Raw genomic sequence first — 25,831 nt, forward strand, 5'->3', positions numbered from 1 at the left:
AATGCCCCTTGGTGAGTGAATTGTTACTAGTGGTTTATAACACCCTGAGGTCAACACCATGATGTTCCTTATTTGAAGGGAAATACCTGCAAGAACCCTCACAGTGAAAGCCAAGAGAATGAGACTGAAGCTAAAAAGTTACACAGTAAGACAACTATTGAGAAATGGCATAATCAAAATGAATGTAACTTAGGAGGGAAGGTCAACTATCACTAAGAACAGATATTCTAGATGACTTCCTTTTAATAGGTGAGCCACATTAGGGTACATTTTCAGGAAACCGTGTACTTACCTTCTCCCAGTACCTGACACATATTTTCATTCTGCATTCACTGACCCTAAAAGCAGTTTTCTTTGACCCAAAAAAAAAAAAAAAAAAAAAAAAAAAAAAGGTACATTTTCAGGAAACCGTGTACTTACCTTCTCCCAGTACCTGACACATATTTTCATTCTGCATTCACTGACCCTAAAAGCAGTTTTCTTTGACCCAAAAAAAAAAAAAAAAAAGCAAACAAAATGCAACAAAAATAGTCTGGCAGAAACAGGGATTTTCATTATGACAACTAAAATTATTGGAAACTTTTGAGGCTTGCATAAAATGACACTGTGCATCAAAAGACTTTGTTCAATATCCCCATTCTTTATTGAACTATTGTACAAACTAGGGAAAGTTTTTCTATATTTTGGTCACTTGCTTCTATTTATATTTTGCACCACAGGCGAGGAATGAGCTCTTCTCACTCAACATTTAGCTATGACTTTTTTCCCTTTTCTGAAGGCAATAGCTGCGCAGTGAACAAAGGAGGCAAGCAAAAGGAAGTATCTTTTAATGATACTTTGAGGATAAAAAGCAATGTTATTGTTTCACTCTTAGCAGAGCCTCACCTTTTTATTTGATTCATCATATTAATTCACAGTCATGCATTAATACCACTTCTTATATTTAAGAATATCACTTAGATATTCTTAAGAATATCTAAGATTTAAGAATCTACTCCAGCTTTACTTCTCTTTTTCATGAAAAAAAAATTTTAAAAGAAGTTTCCAGCCTGATCAGTTCTTGTTCTTTAACCTTGGTGGTTGTATTTTAAGACACCGACAGCCAACCTGTGGAACAAACCAAGGACTACAATGTGCCAATCAGTGACTCACATGAGGCTCCAGGGGGAAGGAGGCACATAATCCTGTTTTCCCCACCTGACTGGTGTGCAGCAGCAGACTGATAAGGGAGAAACTACAAAGAAAATGTGGACTAAAACTTTTGTTTCCCCTTGGCCTGCACACCAGAAAGTCACCTTCCCTAGACATCTGAAATCAAAACTCTTTTATCCTCATCTTCTTGCAAGTCTCCCTAATCCTATAAATACCTTCAACATAACCTCAATTTCACAATTCAATTCCTTGCATTGCGTCTCTTCTCCATTCTCCTCAGGAGCCAAAAATCTCATGAAATAACTTCATATGGTTCCAATCATGTGGTTGTGTCCCAGTGTGGGAGACATCATTTCTACTCCCTTATTTTAAAGCTCATTGATAACACTTGTTTGCTGCTCAGAACTATTGTCACATTTTTACATGTGAAAACAAGACTCACTCCCAGAAGGAGACTCCACATATTCCCTTGTCAGATAACAGCCTTCTCTACCTTGGAGACTAGCTAAAACTCCCAGGCAAAGTTTGAAGCTGGTAGTACTTTTCCCTGGCACAAACAACAGCAACCTTGCCCTCTCCTTTATAAAAAATAAAATAATATCTATGACCCACCAATTAGCTCTCCCTCTTTAAATGTGATGTTTCACCCACTAGAGAATATTCTGGACTAGAACCACAGAAGCCCAAGAAAGCAATCCTCACAATCTCCATCTAACTTTCAGACTTTTACATCTTCAACACCTTAAAAACTTGCTCTGGGCTGACATTTCTAGTATCTACACTTTATAGCCACAGTCAGGTTCTGTGCACATCAGTCCTATTCAAAAGATATTCAGTGCACCCAGACAGGACTTGACAGTGCAGCACAGAGGTGTGGACATCACTTTCATGCAGCTCAAGAATGGGTGTTGGCAGTGGCTCTCCTTTCTACAGCATCCCAGGAGCTAGGCAAATATGCAGGAAGGGACAGATTTGAGGGAAAAGGTGAGCAGAGCCTCCAAACAGCCCTTAATGGGGTGGCTATGGCACCCACATCTCCTCAAGACAGAGCAAATCTGCAAGTGCAGTAGACAGAGTACCTGGAGCCAGATATCCTGTGTATTTGTTGAGTGATCTAACCTCTACAGTTAGATCACTATGGAACACTCAACACAGTCTTAAATTGTGTTCAGATTAGGAGCTCTCACTTGGCTTGGTGAGCGAAAAGAAGAGCAACAGTTCAATTCCCTCCTTGTTCACAAATTTCAGATGAGTCCTGGTGGAGAACCCCAAATTCGGACACCTTCTCATCTGAGATATTTAACACTGGAGACGCCCCATGGCGAGTACAAAAAACACTCAGAGAATGGAACTGAAATGTAACACTGTGTTGGAAGGAAAAATGCCATGCTGAAAGACAACCACTCAAACACTGCATAGCCTTCGTCAGACAGCTGCTGCCTGTTGCATGTTCCTTGCTTCTTTCACATCTCTGCTTGCCCATATCTGAACTTCCACTCCGGGAACACTGCATTTCTGCGGGTCTGGGAGCAGGGACAACAGGCCTTTTACTCCTTTCACTTAAAAAACTTAACCCTGTTCTTCACTGTCTCTACTTTCTCCCTCTCTTTGTCCTATTACCTAGAAGGTAACGCTGCCACTCTATTACTTGGGGGAGCTCCAGGTAGTGTCTTTAGACAAAGATATTTTGTTTATATTCATAACGAGGCTATACCACCAATTCTATAAATTGCATAATTAAGGAAAAAGGATAAATATACTACTATAATGGGTTCTAAGATTTCTAAGGAATTTTCTCAGATCTCACAAAAGCTATAAACTTGAACTGCCTTCATATTGCTTTAAAAATTCCTTTCCATGCAGACTTTTTCATAGAAAGAAGGTAATAGCAACAAATAAGAATAACATTCATGTAAAAATACATGGCCCCCCACAATAATCTCAGTAAACAAAAAAATAAAAGAATAAATAAATATCTGCCACTGTTTTCTGCCAATTGTGTTTTAAAAAATTAGGCTTATCAACTACACTCATTATCTATAATTTTTTCCACTCAGTAAAATTACCACATCGAGAATACTGAAAGATTAACACTGAAATCTAAAACCAGTCTGCTAAGAACTGACATATTTTCTAAAAAAACCCTATCCTGATACAGCAACTTCAGGACAGAACTACCACCTTGTATTTTATGTGAAATGTATGTACTATGCGTCTGGTTTTTCCTTCCCAAAAGGCCTGTTAAAAACAATACATCTAGTGCTTAAAACCATCAATAGACATTTGATTAGTGTTATTAAAAAACAAGATACCACACAATATCAAACAATACTTCCATGATTTTGTCTTCAATTCTCCAGCCATTTATTTTACCTGGTACAGAACTTTAATCACGGGCTGTCATCTTTTTACCAATATTCAGTGTCACTGTGTTATACTTAAATTATCTCCACTGGAAACACAAAATGATAGACTGCTGCAGCTGATGGTTTTCACTTTGATTCTTAACACAGGGTGGATGCAGGAATGGGACGAACACGCTGAATGCAGGAAATTCAGTAATTTACAAGGGAAGAAGGAAGGTATCTTGTTGAGAGCATTTATAATTCAATTGTGTCCCTATATTTACTTTGCAGTTTATTTTTACTATATTACCCAATCTATAATGTAAAAAATTTACTACCTGCTTTCAGGGCTATTTATTTCTCTTTAAGAAAAGAAATGGTTCTCTGCCTTTACCTCCACTGAAACATCTATTACAAATAATCTATTCTAAGACTATAAAACTTAACTTTGATAGATGAGGAGAAAGCTACCAGGGAATTCTTCTTATTCAGCAGTTGACATGAAGTCAGCTTCTCAACCCTAGTTTATCATTCACCTTATTCATAATCTGGTACAACACCCTTGAGTTTGGTAGTAACTCTGATAATTCCCTCTATATCCTGCTTGCCTTTGGCTCTGGCAATAACAGTAAAGCCCCACAATGTCATTCATTTTGGCTGGATAGGAATTGCTGGAATGAGATTTTTTTTCTGCACTATTTAATATTTGATCCCAAAATAGATTTAAAGGAGAGGTGTGAATTAGGCCCCAGTTTTGAAATACATGCATCTCAGTACTTATGTATCCATCTAAGCTCTGTTCAGCTCAGCTCCTACAAAGGCCTCAATACTTTCTTGAGCTTGAACCTCACAAAGCATCTGACTTCTAGTGACCTCCTCTAAAACGGAAGTCATTCGAGTCACAACCAGTTCTAATCCTAGAGAATACATTTGTTTCTAAAGTATGCCATGGGAAGAAAGCACAGCATTTGCATTGAGGCCACATTCTCAGCTGCCACAAATCCACACTGCTGCAATAGCAGCAATGGCTACTTATACTAAGAGAAGAATCTGTTCTTATTTCAAAGCAATTAGAATAATGAGCCTCATCTCTTATTGCTTATTACATTCTCTGACCACAGAGAAAGAATTCACAATTCTCCTATCAGTTTTATTCACCTCTGTTCTCTGATATAAAACAGTTTAAAATATAATTCTCTCTCTGAAAGCATGAGAGATTTAGACTTTCATTGTCAAGGGAATTTGGGGATGTGAATCATCCTGTGTACCACTGACCAAATAGGAATTAAGCATACATAATGATCAGAAAACAGGGCAAAGAAATAACCTTTTAGAAGAGGTACAACTGGGAGAGGTGATATATTGTCATCATGTAGGCATGTACCTCGAAATTCAGCTTGTGTCACCAGGAAGACACACCTGGAAAAAAGAGAATGTTGGCCAAATCCCGATGTCAATAGCCATGTGCTTACGGAGTTCCTCTGAAACATCCAAGGGCACCATATGACCTGCTGCACTTGCAGAGTCATACAGGTTCAAGAGCCAAATCCTGTTCTGGATCAAAAAGAGCAAGAGAGAACGGGCAAGGTCTGCAGATCCTCCCTGGCTGGACCCTGCTGGGTACAAAAGCCCTGCACTGCTGCTGACAGAACACTCAATTGCTGGGCTGTGTGTTGTCTCCCCAGACTAGCACAGTACACTGCCAGTAGCAAGTACATTGACTAATGAAAACTTCCAAATGCTAGTAGGAAAGACTGTCCCAGCTGCATACAAAATAGAGTTATCCTGCATCTTCATATTCCTGCTATGCAGATGGCAATGCTTTATTTTCTACTGGTTTAATTACCATTGTTTCTATATAACTGGCCAGCCAGGGCTTTGTGTTAAGTATCATCCAAAGACAGAGCAGGAGGATTTAGCAGTGCTGCTGGACAGCAGGCAGGTGGTGTCAGGCATCCGTCCTCATCTTCCTTGACTGCTCTACACCCATAACTACTGTTGATGACAATCCTACTCAGGACAGATGACAAAGCCTCTGTCATTGCACAAACTGGTTTCAAATCTTATCTTCAGGGATGCATTGGAAAACAGTAGCAGTAGGAAAAGACATATCCACCTCGCAACACTTTTCTTGCCAAGTTCAGAAGGGAGCAGCTGTTTTTCACTACATGTATTCACTTACATGCAGCCACCAAGAGCACCTGGTAAGAGAGCAAAAGCTCAATGCCACGGACCCAGAAGTGACAAAAAGCTTTGCTATCCCTCCCTCCCCTCACAGTCATATCGTCACAGCTAAGATGGGTTGAGGTTTGCATGAAATCAGCTCACAGAGAAGTCAGCAGCAGGGCAGAGCTGGGCAAGGCCCAGGTGATGCTGAAGGGCAAAGAGAAGCACTTTGAAGACTTTACAGTTATTTTTCTCAGTAAGACTGGGAAAAATCCCATAAAATTACTGGAAACAGTCCTCTGTGTAAAGGGATATTTTTTATCAATGTCTCAAACTCAGTCCCTAGTTTTCAAATTGCCTCTCACCTAACACTACTATATCCTGCTGCATGTTTTCGTTATATATGAAGGGAATGATGAAACCACTGTCCTTTAGGTTGACAGAGTGCCCAAATTTAACTCCTCAACAGCCACAGCACACTGCAAATACATCCTCATATTGTTGATCTTGGACCTTATTTTCAAACTCCCTCTGAAAATTCTAGGATGAGGTCAGTGGCTGAACAATCTTTGTGAAGCACAGTGGAGCTGTTATAAAAAATATTATGTCATAGCCAAAGCATTTTTGCATAGGAAATGGAAAAATATTAAAAACAAACCATGAAAGCTCATTGTATCAATCTTCTCTTCATTAATGCAAACATACATTAGGATCAGTATCTTCAAGAGAAATTGTATAGGCTTCCAGGTCAAAAAGCCAAGAACCTACTCTTGGGGAAGAGGAAGGACCTATGACTGCTGTCAGTCATGGTAGACATTCACCACTCACACAATGGGATCCTCTCCACATTGAAAAGTATCACTAATTAACAAACAAAACAATTTATTAATATTAATTTTAAACTCTTCATAAAATTCACATAATTCAAGCAAGAAGAGCACAGGAGATTAGGGAAAAAGATATGAAAAAATTTACTTTTGCTCCAAAACAGGGAAATCTCAGCACACCAAAGCAGCAAAATGATATAGAAATACTTACTCTTAATGAAGCAGGAGTTTGCAACAGCGAGGACTACTATGTGTGCTGGTTTTAGCTGAGGTAGTTTTCTTCACAGTGGCTGGTATGGGGCTGTGTTTTGGGTTTGTGCTGAACACAGGGCTGATGATACAGAGATGTTTTTGTTATTGCTGAGCAAGGCTTACACAGAGCCAAGCCCTTTTCTGCTTTTGGTACTGCCACACTGGCAAAGAAGTTAGGGGTGCAGCGAAGGTGGGAGAAGACACAGCTGGGGCAAATGACCCAGGCTGACAAAAGGAATATTCCAGACCACATAACATCATGCTGTATATGTAAGTGGGGGAAGAAGGAGGCAGTGGGGCAGTTTGGATTGGTGGCATTTCCCTTCCCAAGTAACTGCTCTGTATGATGGGGCCCTGCTCTGCTGGGAGTGGCTGAACACCTGCCTGCCCATGGAAAATGGTGAATTAATTCCTTGTTTTGCTTTACTTGTGGGTGCAGCCTTCACTTTCCCCATTAAACTGTCTTTATCTCAGCCTATGAGTTTTCTCACTTCTACCTTTCCTGTTCTCTCCCTGATCCCACTGCTGGGGGAGTGAGCGAGGGGCCGGGCAGGGCTTGGCTGCTGCCTGGGGTTAAACTAAGAGACTGTGACACTAATGAATTTCAGCAAAGTGGTGAACTGCAGCTCTGCAGGCACCACTGACCAGCACCAGAACAATGCAGCATAAGAAAAAGGCATACAGAATAAAACAAAATCCTAACAAAATACACAATCGCAAATCAGCTCAAGAGGCTGTGAACTGTCATCATATTTCCTTTTCAAGCAAGGGCAATACTTTGTGTTTTCAGAAGGGGAGATGCCTTGCCCTCTGACAATTTTTGCTATGCTAAGAATAAAATGAATGGAAGACAAAGAGCCTAGAGGAAAGAAGGGCAAGATTTTCCATGAATAAGCAGCAAAATCCCCCGTCACCTTGTCTTTGACAATGCTGCACACTAACTACTGATGTTAATTCAGTAACTTGGATAAAGCCCTGGATGAAACCTGAATTAATATGGACAGGGAGTCAGTAAAGGCTGTTCAACCATGTGCTTTGCTTTTTCTAAAGCTCTGAGGTGCTAGAAACTGGCCTCAAATCTGACCTTTTATTTTTTTTTTCCTAAAAGGATCTAGTTTCAATGCTGAGAATAGCTAAAAAGAACAGAGCTTTCTGCTACTCCTTATCAAACAGTATGGTCATGTGCCACAGTTCCCCCACCTCTCAATTAAAAATCAGTATTTGTGACCCAGCATCGCTGAACAGGCAAAATACAAAAAAAAAAAAAGAACAATAACAATTTCTGAGTTCTTAATTCTTGTGCCCTTCTTCACTTCTTATCATCTCATATAGAAGCAAGTCTTTAAAAAATGTTATATGAAACACATATACATCGGTGCAATGATAATTGTCTGCTAGGACTTAAAGTGAAAAGGTAAGTTTTGTGTTATGTCCTCTTCCCCCAGAGTACTCTGGGGTCCAAAAGCCTACCTAGCTCATCCATCCCTTTCTGCAAAAATCTCCCTGCACACCTTAAACCAGTAGATGGTTCCTTAGGATATAAAACAACATTCTCCTCCCCTTGAAGCAAAAAAATGAATTTTATCACTGCAAATTCAGAAGATTCCTGCTACTGACACAAAAGGCATGGTGGGTTCCATCAATGCAATTACCTCCTCTCTTGCAGTTGCCATAGACAGAAATGGTAGTGGAGATGTTTCTCACTTTGGCTTTTGCTTTGTTTGTTTGGTTTTTTTTAAGTATCTTTTCTTACTTGGTGCAGGAAGCAGATTGCATTCTTTGCCTTCCATTCGTACTGCTTCTGCAATGTGCATTTCATCTGTAGATGGGTATTAGTTCTGCCAGAGCTGAGAGACAAATTCAAGGCTGGGAACAGAGTTCCATCCTGGCACAGACATGAGCTTATCAAAGGATCTCCACTAGCACATGGCACCAGATAACACTGATGATAAAACACACACTATGCTGCAGAAACATGATTAGAAACTCTTATCTGCTGCACTTCTATAGCGATGATTTCCTTTTCCATACCCTGGGGGCGTTAGTTACACTTACCACAAGCAGAAATGAAAGGCATAGTGAAGATTCCCCCCTTTCCTCCAGACCCAGTTAATCTAGGCTAATCCACTTCTGTGAAGCAGTACCATCAAATTTCTTCTGACATTATTTAAATTTACTAAGAGCTTCCAAGATGCTATACTTTGTCAGGAAACTGCAAACATTTTCAAACATATTGCAAGTGATTGTGAAGAGAGTAAGGATATTTGGTGAGAACCTGCACTGAGGTCATGTACAGTAAGACAGATTGAAAAGTAATTGAATGTGTTTTAAAGTTGAAAACAGGGTTTCTGTGAAGAAAGTGCTTTATTATATTCTTACTATCCAACTTTCCCCTGCTCCATGAAACACAAAAGAGATACGCAAAAATAGGTGTCCTAAGGGAAAAAGTTGGAAATAAAACAAAGGTAAGAATAAAATGCACAAAGTGGAAATGAGACAAGTCCAAGGAAGGAAGAGAGAGAAGCCACAATAAAGGGAAGAGCAGGGGGAGAATCAGAAAGTCCCCTTTCTAAGATTGCTAACATCAAGACAGAGCAATTAAAGAACAGCCAAAAAGAAAGAGCCTAATGCTTAAAGCAGAGGGGAAAATAAAACAAGAAAGAATACTTAAATTTTTCTTCTTTGTTAATTGGATTCACCACTGTGAAACATTCCTAAACTATTAAAAAAACAGGATATATCTCTCAAATAAGACTGAGTCAATATAGGAACCAAAAAATCACCTGTAAATTATTAACTAACACACTCAGAAATTTGCTTTTCAATATTCACACTTCCTTTTATTTGTGAGTGTTTTGGGCAAGTAAACTTCCCTCACTACAACAGTACCAAGAAATCAGTGAGATCTTGCCAAATTTCCCCTCCCCTACAGAAACACCTTTAAAATGTTATTTTTATTCACAAATTCCTATGTTCCTGTTACCAGTTACATGGCTGAAAGTCATAATCCTTCAATTTGTAATATCATAACATTTCTCCAGCAAAGTAAGTAGTATGATGTTTCCAGACTGGAAAAAAGTATCAGGAAAACATGAGCCTTTAAGAAACAATAGCCCTGTTTTCATGACAGCCTCTATTATGTAGACAGAAAAATAAGGTAACTGAAACAAAGCAGCTGTATTGTTCACAACAAGGAGAAGGGATTGTCCAAAGTAAAGTGTTTGATTGTTCCCACGAGGGTTTGGTGACTCTGCAAAGTGTTCTTCACATTACTGAAACATGAGAAATTATTTGGTAGTGGTTGAAGGCTTTTTGTGTACCCACCAGTACGATAAAAGTACACAGTATGGTCGAGAGAAAACTGTTTTACTCTAAAGAACAGCCAACCACAATTAGGCAGAATACCTTCAAACGTCACTGGAGAGTGCAAAGATTTCTTCCAAATGTATGGATCTGGCAAGTTATGTACATATTCACTTCATGCAGCATCAATTTCTAAACATGTTCCAAATTTTCAGTACTTAAGTAAATCACACTGAGCCTAGTCCTGCAGTCCTTTGTTGCAACAGACGGCAACACAATTGATTCCACTGCCATCCAAGGGCATTTTTTCATGAAGAAAAGGACCTCTCATAAACAACAGCCTGAAGTCATAAGCAAACAACACAGCTGGGAAAATTACTCCTATATAATCAATGTTAAATTAAACCACAAATTATTCCATACATACAGGAACAACAGAGAAAGAGAGTTACAAATCTGCAAGGATACACAGTCCTTTTGATGTGAGACTACTTTTAAGACCATCAGCAGTGTGAAACACTGTCCTTTTAGTGTGCTGTGCTACTGAGAGCATTCATACCCAGCTCTGCTCCCAAAACCATTTCTGGAACTTAGTATTTTATAGAGGACACCTGAAGCATGTGGTACGTAAGCTAACAGTGAATAATACGGAAAGACAGTAACTTCTGAGACTGTTCATTTTCATGTAAACTGGAAGGTGATGTGGCGGCATTTAATCCTGACCTGTCCTCTTATGGTATGGAACCCTCAGAACGTCTTAGGTCTTGCCTGAAGGGGCAGGATCTCAGTGAAGATGACATCCTCAAATGCATTAAAAGCACTGCCTGTATGAGAAATCTTGTTTCTGATAGAGAATACGTGCATGCACTAGCAGTCTGAGCAACCAGGCTGCAGCCACATTTGTTCTGAACTAGGCAAGTGACATTTGATTGAAACTCCTAAAAGAAAAACCACATATGAGATCAGGTAAAACAGACCTTGGGCTCAACTTCTGCTGCTTCAATAAATGCAAGGTGCCTTTATCACACCAACTATCTTAACACCTCAGTGAATGAGGAGCCATGCAGATAAGCACAAGTTACATCAGACTCCACATCTTCCTTACTGTGTATCCATGAGTAAAAAAAAGGCACCATTAATATGAAAACAAACATTATTGAACAGAAAATGAACCCAAGACAAACAGCAAAAGAGAGTTAGTTAAAGAAGAAAGGTTTTGCATACATTTGCAAAGTTACCTGGTGCTGTATCATTCAACAATGGTGCGCGCAGTCACTGCAATATTGCGTCTTGTTATATTTATGCATTTCCCCTTTCTTGCAGGATAGCACAGAAAATAGCTCAATAAAACACCTTTGTGTAATTGTCACCAGTTATTCTTGAACAATATTACTTCCCAAAAATAATTTTACGATTTCTATCTGGGAATTAGGAAAAGCCCCTTAAAAGCCCTGTGATGAATGGAAGTCACAGCATAATCTTTTGAGGTCTGGAGAACAGTACAATCACATTAAATTCCCTCAGCTCAAGAAATGTCATCTTTACATCAGCTGGTACAAAAAAATTGTTTCCAGCCTGAGGCAGCTATGATAAGGGATTTAGAAGTCATCACCATGTGGGCCAAGACATATAAAGGAATGCATCACCACATATAAAGTGTCTGCTTCTCAGAATTTTGGAGCTAATGTTCTCACAGCTGTATATGACTTAGACCAGCTGGGAAGAAGAAAGGAACTAAATTAGTCACTAGAAGGATCTAGTATTTTGTCTAACCTGCATTTTAACACTCCACCAACAGAACTGTTGGTAAGCAAAATAAGATCAGATCATTATCCAGCAAGGGATAGGGCTGTGAAGTCTCTTAGAAGCATGGGGGCAGGCAGGAAGTCCTGGGGGCAGGCAGGCAGGCAAAGATGACATTTCAGTCCTATCTGTGCACTGGTAAGATACTAGCAGCAGCCGGAACAGCCCCAGCACAACTGAGGGGGGTCATGGGTTACACAAAATTACCACAGACCATCTGGCACTCCCAAGCATGCCTGTGCTGCTCCACAGGCAAGAGGGAAAACCTTTTGGAAAGACTTATTCAGTAGCCTTAGCACAGCAGTTTCCCTATAGCAGACATCAGTTTCTGTAACATGACACACAGGCACTAACAGCTCAAGCTGAAATCTTTAATGGCATTTTGACTAGGATCAGTTTGTGACCCTCACCCATTTACATGACTAAAGCTCACTTATGGCAGAACTTGGTAGTTTTTGAAAGAGTTGGATGTCCACTTTATTTACGGTAATGATATAAAGTGCTAGCAAAGCCTTCACTTGGTGTAGAAATAAGTGAAATGAAAGAAAAACCCACTTTCTGTGGCAGAACAAGGGTCCCATGAGAAGATGCTCATCTGAATTTCAATGAGCTAGAGCAATTATTGTAAACTTCTCCTGTACAATCCCTCCTAAATGGATCAAGTGATGAGCTGAAGTTACCAACACAAAACTTCTTGTGCTTCAGATATTCACACAGAGGTCTCTGCTGAACTCACTTTTATTATCCTAACTTTCACCACTTTTGCACACCTCCTTTTTACTAACAGAAGGTAAGCAATGGTATTTACACTCTCAAGAGAGCAGCCAATGATTTAATGTATAAACCTGAAGAATGGCTTGATGTATGCTGGTGACTAGGAAAGAGACAGCCAGCAGCATTATTAAACACGTTATTTGTTCATTCTTTTATTGGAGGATACTGTCTTCAACTACTGTCAGTCCACTGTCAGAATACAGCCTATATTTTAAATCAGGAAAAAACAACGTCAAGTAATCTGTATACTTAGTGGGTGTTTTGCCTTCCTTGGAGTGAAACTACCAGCTACTGAACATATTTCCATTTTTTGACAATGCATGTTTTCCCATTTTTTCTTTAGATACAAGGCTATCAAAAGAGCAGCATTCCTAATGAAACATACTCTATTAAGCTACCTGACAATGGATGCATCCTTTAGGTTGCAGTGAAAAGTATTGCATTTGTTTTAAAAACCAACCAACCAATAAACAAAAAACCCAAAACCCCCACCTCCCCAACAAGTATTCCAGCAAATAAGCTAGGCTACCCCCCCCCATTAAAAAAAAAGGTTCAAGAGGAATATATTCCAAACTTTTCTTAAGAAAATAAAAGAGAAAAGGGAAGGGGGGGGAGGGAAATTAACTAACAAAATTGATTTTTTGAAACTTGAATCTTCATTAAAGCTGTTTTGTTAAGAGATTTCTGCATTAACTTCCTTTCCCTTCTGTTACAAAGTGGTCAAAAATGACATTTCTAAGAGTTCTGCTTTACTTTGAAGCTGTATCCTAAATTGAAATGTTCTCAATCTAGGCTATTTCTATTCGAAACACTACCTGGCAAAATTATAGGTTTCATCTGGAGAAAAGCTTTAGAGGCTTATTTGAATTCCCAGATTTGATCCTCTTTTGGTTTCAAGGATCTCCCCAAAAGTGCATCCACGAGCCAGATGCAAATTCTATCTCTGTCTTAAATGTAATCTTAAAACTTACTATTTAAACTTTCCTTAGAGACTCTTTCTTTCGCTTATGATATATAGAAATGAGTAATCTGAGCATTTATATGAAGACCAAAAAAGAGAAACTCTCTCAAGTTACTGCTCTAAGCAGGGGCAGGGTTTGGGGAAGCCTCTTGGGGTCTTCCTTGCTTTTCTATTTTATTGCTCAAGCTGTAAAGCAGGTATAGCTAGGTACTTAAAGAAACTAAAAAGAACCCATAAAAAACCAAATATCTATAAGCACCTAAAATTAAAATAGCATAAAAATAAAAAATTTTTGAAGACATAGTGTCTTGGAAACCTCTTTCTCATAAAAACATGAAAGATTTTCTCCTTCCATCAGTATTCAAATTCTTAGCTCTTAATTACTTGAACTATTTTTAGACTAATACCATTTGCACATCTTGGAAAACAAGTTCAGGACTGAATCTTCACCATCTGGGCCTGCAAATTCTACCTGATAAACCTCTGGAAGGAGAAACAAACACAGCATCTCTAAGTATTTAACACTTAAAGAGAAATTTACAGCCTTTTGGGAGCCTGATATGTCAATTAAATCCATACACTCTAGAAGCATCAAAACATGTTGCTATACTTTATTTTTTAATAAAGAGTATGGTTCTCAAAAATATAGTACACAAAGTCCTTAAGGCTTGTCTTAAACTCATCGACTGAAGTATATAGAGTAAAAGTGTTATTAAGAGAGGGTTAAGCAGCACACAGAAACAAAGCTTGATCTTCAGGTCTGTTTCCATAATTTTTTTATTCAGATTGATATATCTTTTAAATTTACGATTTGAGTAAAATAAATATTTCTATATTCAAAAGTATGAGTGAGCAAAATATATAAAACCTTATCTTTATCAAAAGAACAAAAAATAGCAAGGGCAACAATTTATTAATTATACCCGCTTAGTAATGGAAATGGAAGTGGTGCTTATTTGGTGGATTGCATTTTATTGAGACACAAACTCCAATTACAACCCAGGAAAGCCTTTTTCAATACAAATATACTCATTCAGGGCAAAGTTCACTCACTAGAAGATTCCATTACAACAGCACTGTAATATTTGCTAACCATATTTGAAGGAGGATCTTAAAGTCAGAGGGGTCACCTAGAACCCTCTTCACACAGCAAGAGAAGAAAATAGAAACATTAGTGTTTGTTTTGAAAAAACAGGCATAAAAATATGTAAATTCTGCATTAGGATTCAGTTCTTAAAATATCTCTATTGTTCTCTCAGTTTGTATTTGCTCTCTCCAATACCCCAAACGGGCATTTTTTCAAAACTGTTATATGGACTGTCATTATTTGCTAAAGATGTCCAGAACTCTGCTAAGGGATTCTTTTGGCCCTGCTCAGTGTTGGTTTTTGCATAGGAGCAGAAGGATGATTTTTCACCCAGCTGTCATACTTGAGGCTGGACCACTGCTGCTCCACAGCAGCCCTTTGCACTGGAGAACACAGTGATTCTTTCTTTTACCTGCACCCATTATCAGGCTGCTGAATGCAGCCATGAACAGAGCTCTTAACACAAACGGTATTTCCTACTTTGAACTATTTTTGGTATTATTCTAATGCAAGTTCCTAACACTTTTATGCATATCAATGCTGCATGTACAAGCATTTTTAAGATTTCAAAGGTTTTCATGATACCACCCTTACCTATGTAGTTTATCCTCCAGAATCTCCATGTACTTCTCGGCATTTTCTTTTACACTGGTCACTGTAAAATAAAGGCCAAAGTTAGGTAATGATTTAACTTTAGAGTTCTATGGGGGTTTTCTTTTTTTAAACCAACTCATCTCTTACCCACATATTTTACACATGTCAGTTAGGAATAAGAATTTCATTAATCTTTTTCACATTCAAATTGCAGTGTGGGTGTCTTCTCCCTTTTTTCTTGAAAGTCTATTGTATCTATATTATAATAATAGATCAATAACAAATGCATTAACCTCTTGGCTGGGCCAGAAAAATGTTGAGACTAACAAACACACAGTATATAGAAGCTTCCTCTTGACAAAATAAAAAAACTAACAAAGGCAACAATGACAGCTAAAAAAAATCATCCCTACAAAAAAAGAAATATTACCCATGCAGTACCCATTACTCCTCTTTACCTTTAGGAGAAGTAAGCCAGCCTAACAATGCCAGCCTATTGTGCATCAGTCCATGCACAATAGTCCTTTAAATTGTTATCAATCTTGTATCAAACTTTTCTGATAAAACCAAAACACTACAGAATGAAAAGAAATACCACTCAAGATTGATATGAAATTTAGGTTAGGGTATTTTGTGGTTTGTTGTCTGAGGGATAGTCGTGTGTGTGTTTGTTTGTTTTTAAGGCTCAGATCTAGACATTGTCTTAGCCCCTACAACTTGTTCACCCAGAAGACATTCCACAAGACTACTTACCATAACACACAACAACAAAGCTGTTCTTTTGAATGACCATTGGTACTCCATCAATGGTAGAAAGTAAACCTCTTCCAGGAAAATGGAGCCTTTTAGACAATAAACATTCCCACAATATGACAACTTTTCTTCCCTCCTCCCTATAAGCTGCTCGCAAAGTCTCCTAGGACTGTAAATCACTTGGTCTCTTTTAAAGTTTTAATTCATTGTACATCAAATATATATTTTACATGAAGAGGCATCCTACAGAGCATCACTGTTTTTATGTGGAAAACATGCTGCATGGGTCAGGTACCCTGTGAGTTTACCCACTCATCTCTCCCACCTTCCTTACAACACGATGGCTCCAAGCACAGCTTGCACACAAGTGCTTTCTGCGTTCTGTGTTTTTTGGGTTTTTTTCCCCTCAGAAAGTCGAATCACCCACTAAAGCCTGACCTGAAAGCTCAGCATTAGCCAAATCAGCTGTGCTAAAGTTTACACACGGAGGAGTTCACTGAGGTAATCCCATTAGCAGCAAGCATCAGGGTCAGTGTAACACTGACTGTCTGCAGAAGGTGGTGCGCACCAGGTCACACAGCAGTCACACATCACTGAAGCTGTCTGCAATGCAATGGCAGGTATAGAACACATGCTGCAAGGCTGATTTACTTGTTCGTTGTTTGGTTTGTTTCATTTTGCTTGATATATGAGTTTATTAGATTAGGAAACAAGCAAACTAACCAAACAACAAAAAAACCTGAAACAATCAAAAACTCCAAACCCACCACAGCCCCAGTAATCTGGAAGCAGGATTCTGCAATATTGTATTGTACATAGACAACTACATTAGTTTATACATTCACAGGCCCAATTATTCATTAAAAAAGTGCTGATGGATGTTATGCAAAAGGGTTTATAAGGATTTCTGCAGTGGCACAGGAGACTAAATAACTTCGCCTAGCATGTAGCAGTTCTGTAACAACTACAGGGCTTAGTAAAAACTCACAGTTTCCTTACTATGCTTTTATTCCTACACTTCCTGTAGAACTGTGGAGAGCCTGCAAGCTGGTAAGTCTTTCTTTAATGACACACTACAGCTTTATAAAAACGGCCAGCACGTCTTGCAAACTCCCTATCCATCAATCCCCAAATGTGCTGACCTGAAGCCCAGTGCACACTTTGATAGCAAATAGCTTCAAGGTGTTCGGGTGCTGTACTTCCCCTTCTCTTGCCATTGTCACAGTGTCCTTCAACGTGAGCTGTTACAACTCAGGGGCTTATTCTTTTGGATAATAAAGTCAGCAGATATTATTAATTTTTGGAGAGGGATGAGAAGAGGTGGAGAATCTGTTTCACACACACTTTGTTTCTAACCGATATAGTGACTTACGTTACATGAAAGATAAACCTTGCTTTCAATTTCTCCTGCTGTGCTTGTCACTTTTTAATTGGGCTTGATCTGATAGAGTAATTCGCACTTTCACAGTTCAGTCCTGCCCCTACATGCAATTTTACAATGCCCTTGAAGCACACAGCTTAATATATCAGCATTATTCAATGACAAAAAGTAATGGGCAAGAATACACCACTAGTCAAAAGTAGGTCAGCAAAAAGCTAACACTCATTTGGAAATCACCTCACATCACTAAACCCTACTCTCTCCTGTCAAACGTTTTAACTACATTAAAAGAAATGCAAACTTCGCTGCTGAAAGAGAAAGCTCCCCAGACTAGCTTTGTCTCCTTGCCTTCTTCTCTGTGTAATTGGAAAAGCTGTGACCTGGAGATTTTGCTGGAAGGAAAACATATCTTAAAAATCTGATTAAGGTTACTTCCCTTGCAACAAACTGTAGACAGCACGTCAACAAACACTTTCAGCCTTTTAGATCATCCATTGAAATAGAAGACAAGCAAAAGATTAGCAGATTTTTTGTTCTAATTTAATGAATCTATTCACCACCACTTCAAAGCAAAAAAAATGCAAACAGGAAACTGTATGTGCTTTCAATCTGGCCAAGAAGGTACTAGATGACAGAGAAAGAAAAGAAATAATAATTTATGAGATTCTTCTCTGCATGCCAAATGGTTTATTTTTACATTTCAGTGAATGGGGTTGCCTTTTTCCATCAGTTCTCCGGGGATTTACATGCTTAGCTTATATTGGCCTTGAGGGGAGTTATTAAAATAAAGAAGTATAAATTCTCTATTAAAATAAAGAAGCATAAATACTCACAGAAGATCAGAACACCAGGTTATTTGCTAAGACTAAAAATAAACTTCTCTTGTGAAGTCTTAATTGAAGAAAAGTGAGTCAGCATTTCTTTCCCTTATTTTATCTTAAATTTTTCTTCCTTCTTACAGCAGCAAAGTCCAGTCTTGGAATCAGTTCTGGTCAGACAGGTCTGAGAAGCAGCAGTGAGCTCCTGTGGTGGCCTTTTAATTGCTACAGAATGTAAATCTGCCATTTTAGAAGCTGCATAGATACCATTCAATAATTAACCTACATAGCATTCCTTTAAAATATCATTAGATGTCATTTCTCATCTGAAAGCAGCCCCAGTGGGGTAATACTATTTCTGTTACTTACAGAGATTATTCAAGTCCGCACATGAAAGCGTAACATTACTTTTATTCTTCGGTCTCTTATTCTTTGGGCCTCAAAAATTGAACTTAAAAAGACCTATGGACATGAGATATGCTTTGGATTCTATGATAAATATTTTCTAAAACTTTATAAAACCCAAGTATTTGACTGGAGATACCTCAAACCCAGTGTTCATATGGATGCTCCAGATGTAAATGGTTGGCAACTCAGAAGAATAAATCTTTAAAATTGAATAAGGGTCTTAAAAAATAGTAGTCAATATCACAGTAGTTTTCACAGATCAGTAGTTCTTTACCAGACAAGTCATTCACCGAGTCCAAGAGATACAAAGTCTGAAGTAAAGTTTTTGCCTTCCATCCTAGAAAGTATTATTTCTTTTTTTTTCTTCTTTTTCTTGTTCTTTTTTATGGATAGACAGTGTGGATGAATAATGACACATAGTTTTACACAAAATTAAAGGTTGGAAGAGATGCAATAGCTCCTACACCAACACCCAGCATAAAAAAAACTGCCAGACATTACCTGCCTGCATGACAAGCCTGATACCTACAAAATTAGCCTTTCTGATCCACAAGTATAATGTTCCTTCTCAAATATTATATTATGTAGAGTAAACTCCCACTGGCTTCAATGACATTTTTGCCTGACTTAAGGATCTAGGAATAAAAATTTAAAAAACTGCATAGACATGTATTGATCTGAGGACAGAATTAGGTGTGAACAAGGCTGACATGTTGCTTCTCCCATCACTATACTTTTTTTAATGTAAAAATTGTTATTTATACTAAGATAAAATGAAGCAGAAAATTATTCTATGCAAATCTGCCTGATCTTTTCTGTCATGAAAGATGTACTACATTAATGTGTGAAGTTGGGGTCTGAAAAACTGGAGAACGGCTTTGATATATTAAAGGTTCACTTGAAAAGAGTGACACTTGAGATGATATCTTAGCTGCCCAACTACATGTCACGATGATTTATCAAGCCCCAGTAACAAGATTTTGGATTACAGAATGGTAAGGAATTTTGCATCCTGCAGACAGACAGGGGAAAACCCCAAAGAACAAGCTCTGTGAAGAACAATGGCCACTCTCCTATGCATTGTTCTCAAGGAACCAAAGTAGAAAGAACAGAAAAGGTCAGGATTAAAGGCACAAAAATAAATGTCTTATTTAAGAAGTGTAAATACTTTTAAAAGGCAAATGAAATTCTATGCTGGTTCCCTGTCATCCAGTAATGAAGTAAATACCAAGATACGTAGTTATTATCTGTCTTTTCCAGTAATTGTGGTTTGTTCTAAGAAATGTACTAACCCTCTGAATAACATTGCCACGCAGCACAAAATAACTGAGGGAACTACTACCACCAGGCATGAGGTGGCAAAAATTTGGGAGGTCAAATGGACTGGCTATTCTGCAATTAAAAACACTCCATAAAGGTGAACTGGAAACACAAACATCTGTACTGAACATCTAAGAAATGAAAGCCAGACGTTTAAAGACACAACCAAATCTTACTTGACAGAGTTGAAAATATTCTCTGCCTAATTGGAGATGATTCCATAGCTCAATCACAAGGTTTTTCCCTCCTCTGTAAGCAGCTGGCCTGGAGAATAGGATACTGTCCTGCCACAGAAATGGAAAGCTGTGCTTTGCAGCGGCACAGCACTGGCAGGCAGCTCAGGAGCAGCAGCTCTGATGGGTCTGAGATCTGTGAATGCAGCAGGGCTGTACCCTGCAGGGCTGCTAGACTGCCTCAGTCCCTCTGGATTGAGAAGAGTCTGCAACAACAGCTGGGTGATTCAGTAATGTTGATCTTATCATAAACCCATCCCAGAGGAGAAGAGGGGGCTTTCAGGGATCCACTGTCAAATGACACTCCACTGCTTTCAGAGCTCTCAGAGGGATGGAGTATGTAGTATCTTGTCCATGCGAAGATTTTCATCAAGATCACTTTCCTCTCCAGCACTAGACAGTCAACTCTTCAGATACCATAGGGCAGCACTTGTCTTATATAGAAGCAAACAACTAAAGGTTCAATCTGGAGCACCACTGTCTTAAAACACTCTGCTCACTCTCACATTTAAAATCTTGTAGGATATTTCCACTTTATACTCTCTAACTCTGGAAAAATATGGGAAGCAATAAAAATCTATGAAAAGTAATAGAGAAATACAAAATTGGCAGAACACAGATCAGCATAGCAATTTGGCCCTGATACTGCACTGAAACAGGAAAAGACTGAAACAGTGCGAACAACTTGCCTTCCTCAGGAAGTTCCCCTTGGAGCTGTGGATACAGAATGTCTACTGTTCCATTTCTCCCTAGCACCTTGGTACATCCTGAACAGGAGGAAGCCTAGTCTAACCTCCAGACATGCGGGGAATGGGTGGCACTGCAAGCCCAGGAGAAACAGCTTCCTCTCTTTAGGAGATCACATGAAGTCCAAGTCTGGCCAAGTTTTTCCAGGTCATTTGGAAAGATGGCAGTATTTTACACATTGTAGAAGCAGGCAAAGAAAATGCTCCTTCTGCTTGTGTCAAAGTTCTCAGCATATTTACAGATGGCTTAATTTGTAGACCGTGGTGCAACAATGATTTTGAGCATGCAATAAGACAAATGGCACCTTGCCTTTGATGCAAAAAATTACAACTAAACATAGATAGCATACAGAAGATACTGATTTTAACAGAGAAGCCACATTCTGCTCTCAATTTAGATGTCAGAGCAGATATAAGTTATGGAAAATCTCAGAATGAACAGAAGTTTGACAAAGAAGTAAAAAACAGAAAATAGATCTTACAAAGAGAAATGACAGGAGGTGCCAGCAGCGCTGCCTATAACAACTGACAATTCTGTCTTTGAGCAAGGCATAAAAGGTTTGCAGAGGCGACAAAGGAGCAGGGGAAAACCGCCCTGCATAAAAAGGTACATTTGAGAAACAGACATTCCCAGAATCTGCCTCCTGAACCTTCTTTGTTGCATGCAGTACTTTTCATCCAAAGAGACAGGTGACCCTTCAAGTTCTGTGATGATTAAATTGCCTACATTCAAGAGAATTACCATATTTTCACATGGTTTCTGAGTTTCGAGTTTCTTTCAAATTTCTGAAAAATCTGTCAAACCTGACACAGGGATTCCTTCCATGCTACATGTGGGAGACAGCAGGCAGAAGGAGACAAATTACTTTTAGTAAATAATTTACCTTTAAAAAAAAACAGTTGAAATTTTACACATTGTTTTATTACACAGTATCAAGCAAGCATACTGGTTCTAAACTGAAGGGTCAGTAGGCCCAGCAGTCACCAGAGCTCATAATAACATGAAAGAAGATTGGCCTTGATATTTTAGGAGACTATATAAAGAGTAGGGAGAGTCACAAAGCACATAGCACCAGACCACCCACCTGTGCAGCCCCAGGTCTGGAAGCAGCCTCCTGGCCTTCCAACTTCTGCCCTGCATGTACCAGCTCTGTAGTAACCACAGGCTAGGTGCAGATCTCCTATTACATGTTTGGTTACTTTTCCACAAATTATTCACAAGCTACAAATGATTGGAGTGCACTAAATGGAATTTTAAATTGGCTGCAGAAAACCAGAGAGAAAACCATTCCTACATTCTCACTTCAGGGAAATCTGTGCTCAAACAAACCTTTCTCTCTGCTTCACACTGCTGACATAAATAAGCCAACTTGCCCCAGAAAGGTTTTCTTCATTGCAGACAGTTAACTTTATTTTTTTATTTTATTTAAAATTAGATAGGACATGGATTCATGCACAGTTCCTAGCTCCAGAGTGACTGTGTAGTACCACTTCTGGAAGAATGCTGGAGATCTTCACCAATAACATCCTCAGGGGATGAAGGCTCCTGAACTCTCTTATGGGAAAGTGAAGGTTGAGTTTTCCTCTCCCATTCCATCACATGGATAGGACCATCCTGTTTTCCTTGCTTCTGTGCAGCTGCCAGAATCATTGTTTACACTTTGTTAGACAACTTACTAACTACTTTAGTATTGAAAGTGTCATCTCTTTTCCAAAACCCATGAGAAAAGTTTCCTTTCACTTTCTAGTCTTATCTCTCTTGCATTCTTTACTAAGCAACTGGGGAGGAATGAAGGGGAAGGCAGAGGTATCAGAGAGCAATCTGCTTACATTTTCTCCTACCTGGTTCTCCTCTCTGCCTGTTTACCACCTATTACTTCAATCCTCTGCTGACCATCTGTTCAACCTCCCTGCTCCAACAACAAAAAAAAATTCCTTTTTTTCTTTCTCCTCACAAAGCAAAGCCTGAACATCAAGGAGAGCCATGTGTCCAGCTTGTCCTCTGTAGATTGTCAGCAGTCACAAGACATCATCTGGAAATCATTACTCACCCGAGCAAGGCAACCAGACTCAACATGTGCAAAGGCACCAGAAGAGTTCAAACTCGTTACTTGAATTGCCACAAGTTTTTCCTGGAAGTAAGATTTATTTTAACACTGTTAGATAAGATAAAAAGACCCAGAATGAGCCCTTTATACAGCTATCCAAGACAAACAACAGAGAACAATTAAGGCTTTATGCACAGGCTAAGCTCCATGACAATTACTGACAACACCTAATGCCTATGTTATGAAAGGCAGGAACAGGTCAAACATTTTTGTCTGACAGACAAACTATAAAAAAAGTGAAATCACAATCCAATTTTTGACTTAAGAGGATACTTTACAGCTAATATGGATGATCCATAGGCCACAGGACATGTCACAGCCATACAATAACATCAAGGCTTCTAAAAGACACAGGAGCTGGTTTCAGGTGGCTGTTCTGCTGAACTTCCACCTATGCAGTCTTACACCTAGTGATTTAGTACCTAAATTGCAACTAAAAATTAAATTACTCACCCTCTTTGGCTTTTTAATTTAGTCACAAAGGAAAGATGACCAAAGATTTTTCTCAATCACTCTAACCCCTCCAGAAATTTTTTCTAAAAGGACTGTGCAAAATTTCACGCTACTTTTCCTATCTCAACATGCTCGCTAGTCAGGCCATACAAATTAGCAAGAACCCAGGCACCTACAGAGAGACAGCCCTAAGTCAGAGGATAAAATATGTTTTTACCTAAACAAATACAATTAATTATTGCAGAAATTGTGTTCCAAACTTCTTTCTTGAACAAAACCACAGAACATTGCAACACAGGAAAAAAACTTAGAAAAATGGAATTTGCCTCCACATGCTGCTGTAGAATCTGGTTACTAAAAGAGATTAAAGAGAGAGCAGCATACAAACATAAGAGCTCTGAAAAGCAACAAAAAAAGTGAAAAAAAAGTGGCAAAAAAAGTGAAAAGCCAATGCTCTTACTGACAAAGGAAAATCACAAACACCTTCACAGTAGAACAAATTCCTACTAAGACATCAGTCCTTCAGATAATTTTAAAGAAAGCAAAGTGGAGCTTAAAGGTATACACTGAAGGTTAGAAGTAATAAAACTTGCAACGGTGATGACAAAAAATATTCAGAATTCCAAGCTATTTTTTAACAACCTTGAAATGACATCAAATAAAGCAGGGACTTCCTGCACCAAGGCTTACAAACGATACCTGCAAATAGCTCTAGCTTACATTTTTTGTGCTGCTGTTCTCTCCAAGGATCTAGAACAGGTCTTGAAACTTCAGAGAAGCAGCAATTTCTTTTTTAAAAATTAGCTGACAATGAGACCATGATACAGAGAACCAGTGTCCCACATAAACAGAAGTTTTCAGGAACTCAATGTAAACTATTTGACCACTGTTGGCTGTACCAGTCACCCTTTCTGCAATGCAATTACAGGTCTTCCAAACAAGAAAAAATGTGAAGCTGCTCAGCAGAGAGGTTGAGCAGAGCCTGTTCTGCAGCCATTTCAGGGACAAGAGAGCTTTAATATATCACTTTCCTTAATCCCTAATAATCTTTGCCCAAGCTGCTTCCTCCTGACATTATGCAATCTGTACATAACCGCATATGAGTTTCATTTAGTGCACAAGAAATGTTTGGCCGTGCCTGACATATCAATGTAAACATGATGCTTTTGACCATGAACATTCAGTGATGCCTTAAAAGCCTCTCTGCTCCTTACACACAAAGCTAGGGCAGAGATTTACACAATGTAAGTGGGAGAATTAACTGCAGCTGAGCAAAACAGATGTACCTACAAGAATGTATGTGCGCTAAGTGCTTCTGTTAATCCTGAGCACCCAAAAGGGCAGAGTCACAGACACAAGGGCACACTGTTGAGTGGACAGATGTTTTTTTGAACTGCTTTCAAGACAGGATCATTAATTTAATTGGCTGACTTCAAAATGTTGTTTACACTGTAAATTCTTTGCTAGTTTTCTTAAAACTTCCTAGTGCAAAACCCTACTGCAGCAGAGCTCTTGAAAACAACAGGTTTAATATCTCTAACCTAACGTGGTCACAACGAAGACATAAGATTTCACATAAGGTGAAAAAGTGTACTTTATGAATTAGTTGTACACAAATGACATTCCAGTGGAAGACAAACACCAGCATATTTCAGATTACCACATAATCTTCACTGATCTAACCTCTCTTTCTTATCCTTTTTTTCCTCAATACCCTCTTTGGTCACCAGAGCCAGGCATAAATCTACATCTTCCCCTTATCTAGATAAACTATAAAATATTTGAGGTCCCTGTAGCCTTTTGGTTTTGTTTTTTAAGAGAGAATTCATATTTAGTTTAGAAAGATGATGAAAAAAGCAACCTTATTGTATTCAAAATCTCCTTCTAGATTGAAGCAGACAGTTTCAGGATCAATAGAAAATATTTTGTTTGAATTAAACCCTAAGACCTCTGTTTCTGTAATGTCCATAAAGGAAAGAAATTAAAGGTCCTGCCCTTCATATTGAGTCTCAGCATTGCTATATTGTAAGTAGGATGAGAGAACTCATTCTTCAAAGCAGCAGAATGCCCTAATGCAGTGGCCTTTTTAAAAAATTCCCTGGTAATAGCAATTTCTGTAGAAACTGAAACTCTTTCTTGGCTTTTGACTATGATTTTCTTTCTCATACATTTTATTTGCCATTTGACCCAAGCTGTCTCCCTCCCTGACTCCTAAGCCGATGCTGTTTGTGTAATTTTCTCCTCCATTCTTTTGGTTTCTACTCTGCCTTTCAAATTCCTCTTTTTCAAATTTTGTCAGCTTTGCTCTTTCACTTAAGCTGTAAATCATTCAATACCACAGGGAATT

At 38.7% G+C, this 25,831-nt stretch overlaps 1 protein-coding gene across 1 annotated transcript in view; it reads right to left on the bottom strand.

Moving 5' to 3' along the window:
• DISC1 (DISC1 scaffold protein) overlaps positions 1 to 25,831 on the bottom strand; it is a 171,869-nt gene that overhangs the window by 28,224 nt on the left and 117,814 nt on the right. The window contains exon 10 of the mRNA XM_031058765.1: positions 15,265 to 15,325. Within this exon, the coding sequence (XP_030914625.1) occupies positions 15,265 to 15,325 (61 nt within the window). The remainder of the gene's footprint in view (positions 1 to 15,264; positions 15,326 to 25,831) is intronic.

This window comes from Geospiza fortis, unplaced genomic scaffold (genome assembly GCF_000277835.1).
Source record: "Geospiza fortis unplaced genomic scaffold, GeoFor_1.0 scaffold381, whole genome shotgun sequence".
NCBI lineage: Eukaryota > Metazoa > Chordata > Aves > Passeriformes > Thraupidae > Geospiza > Geospiza fortis.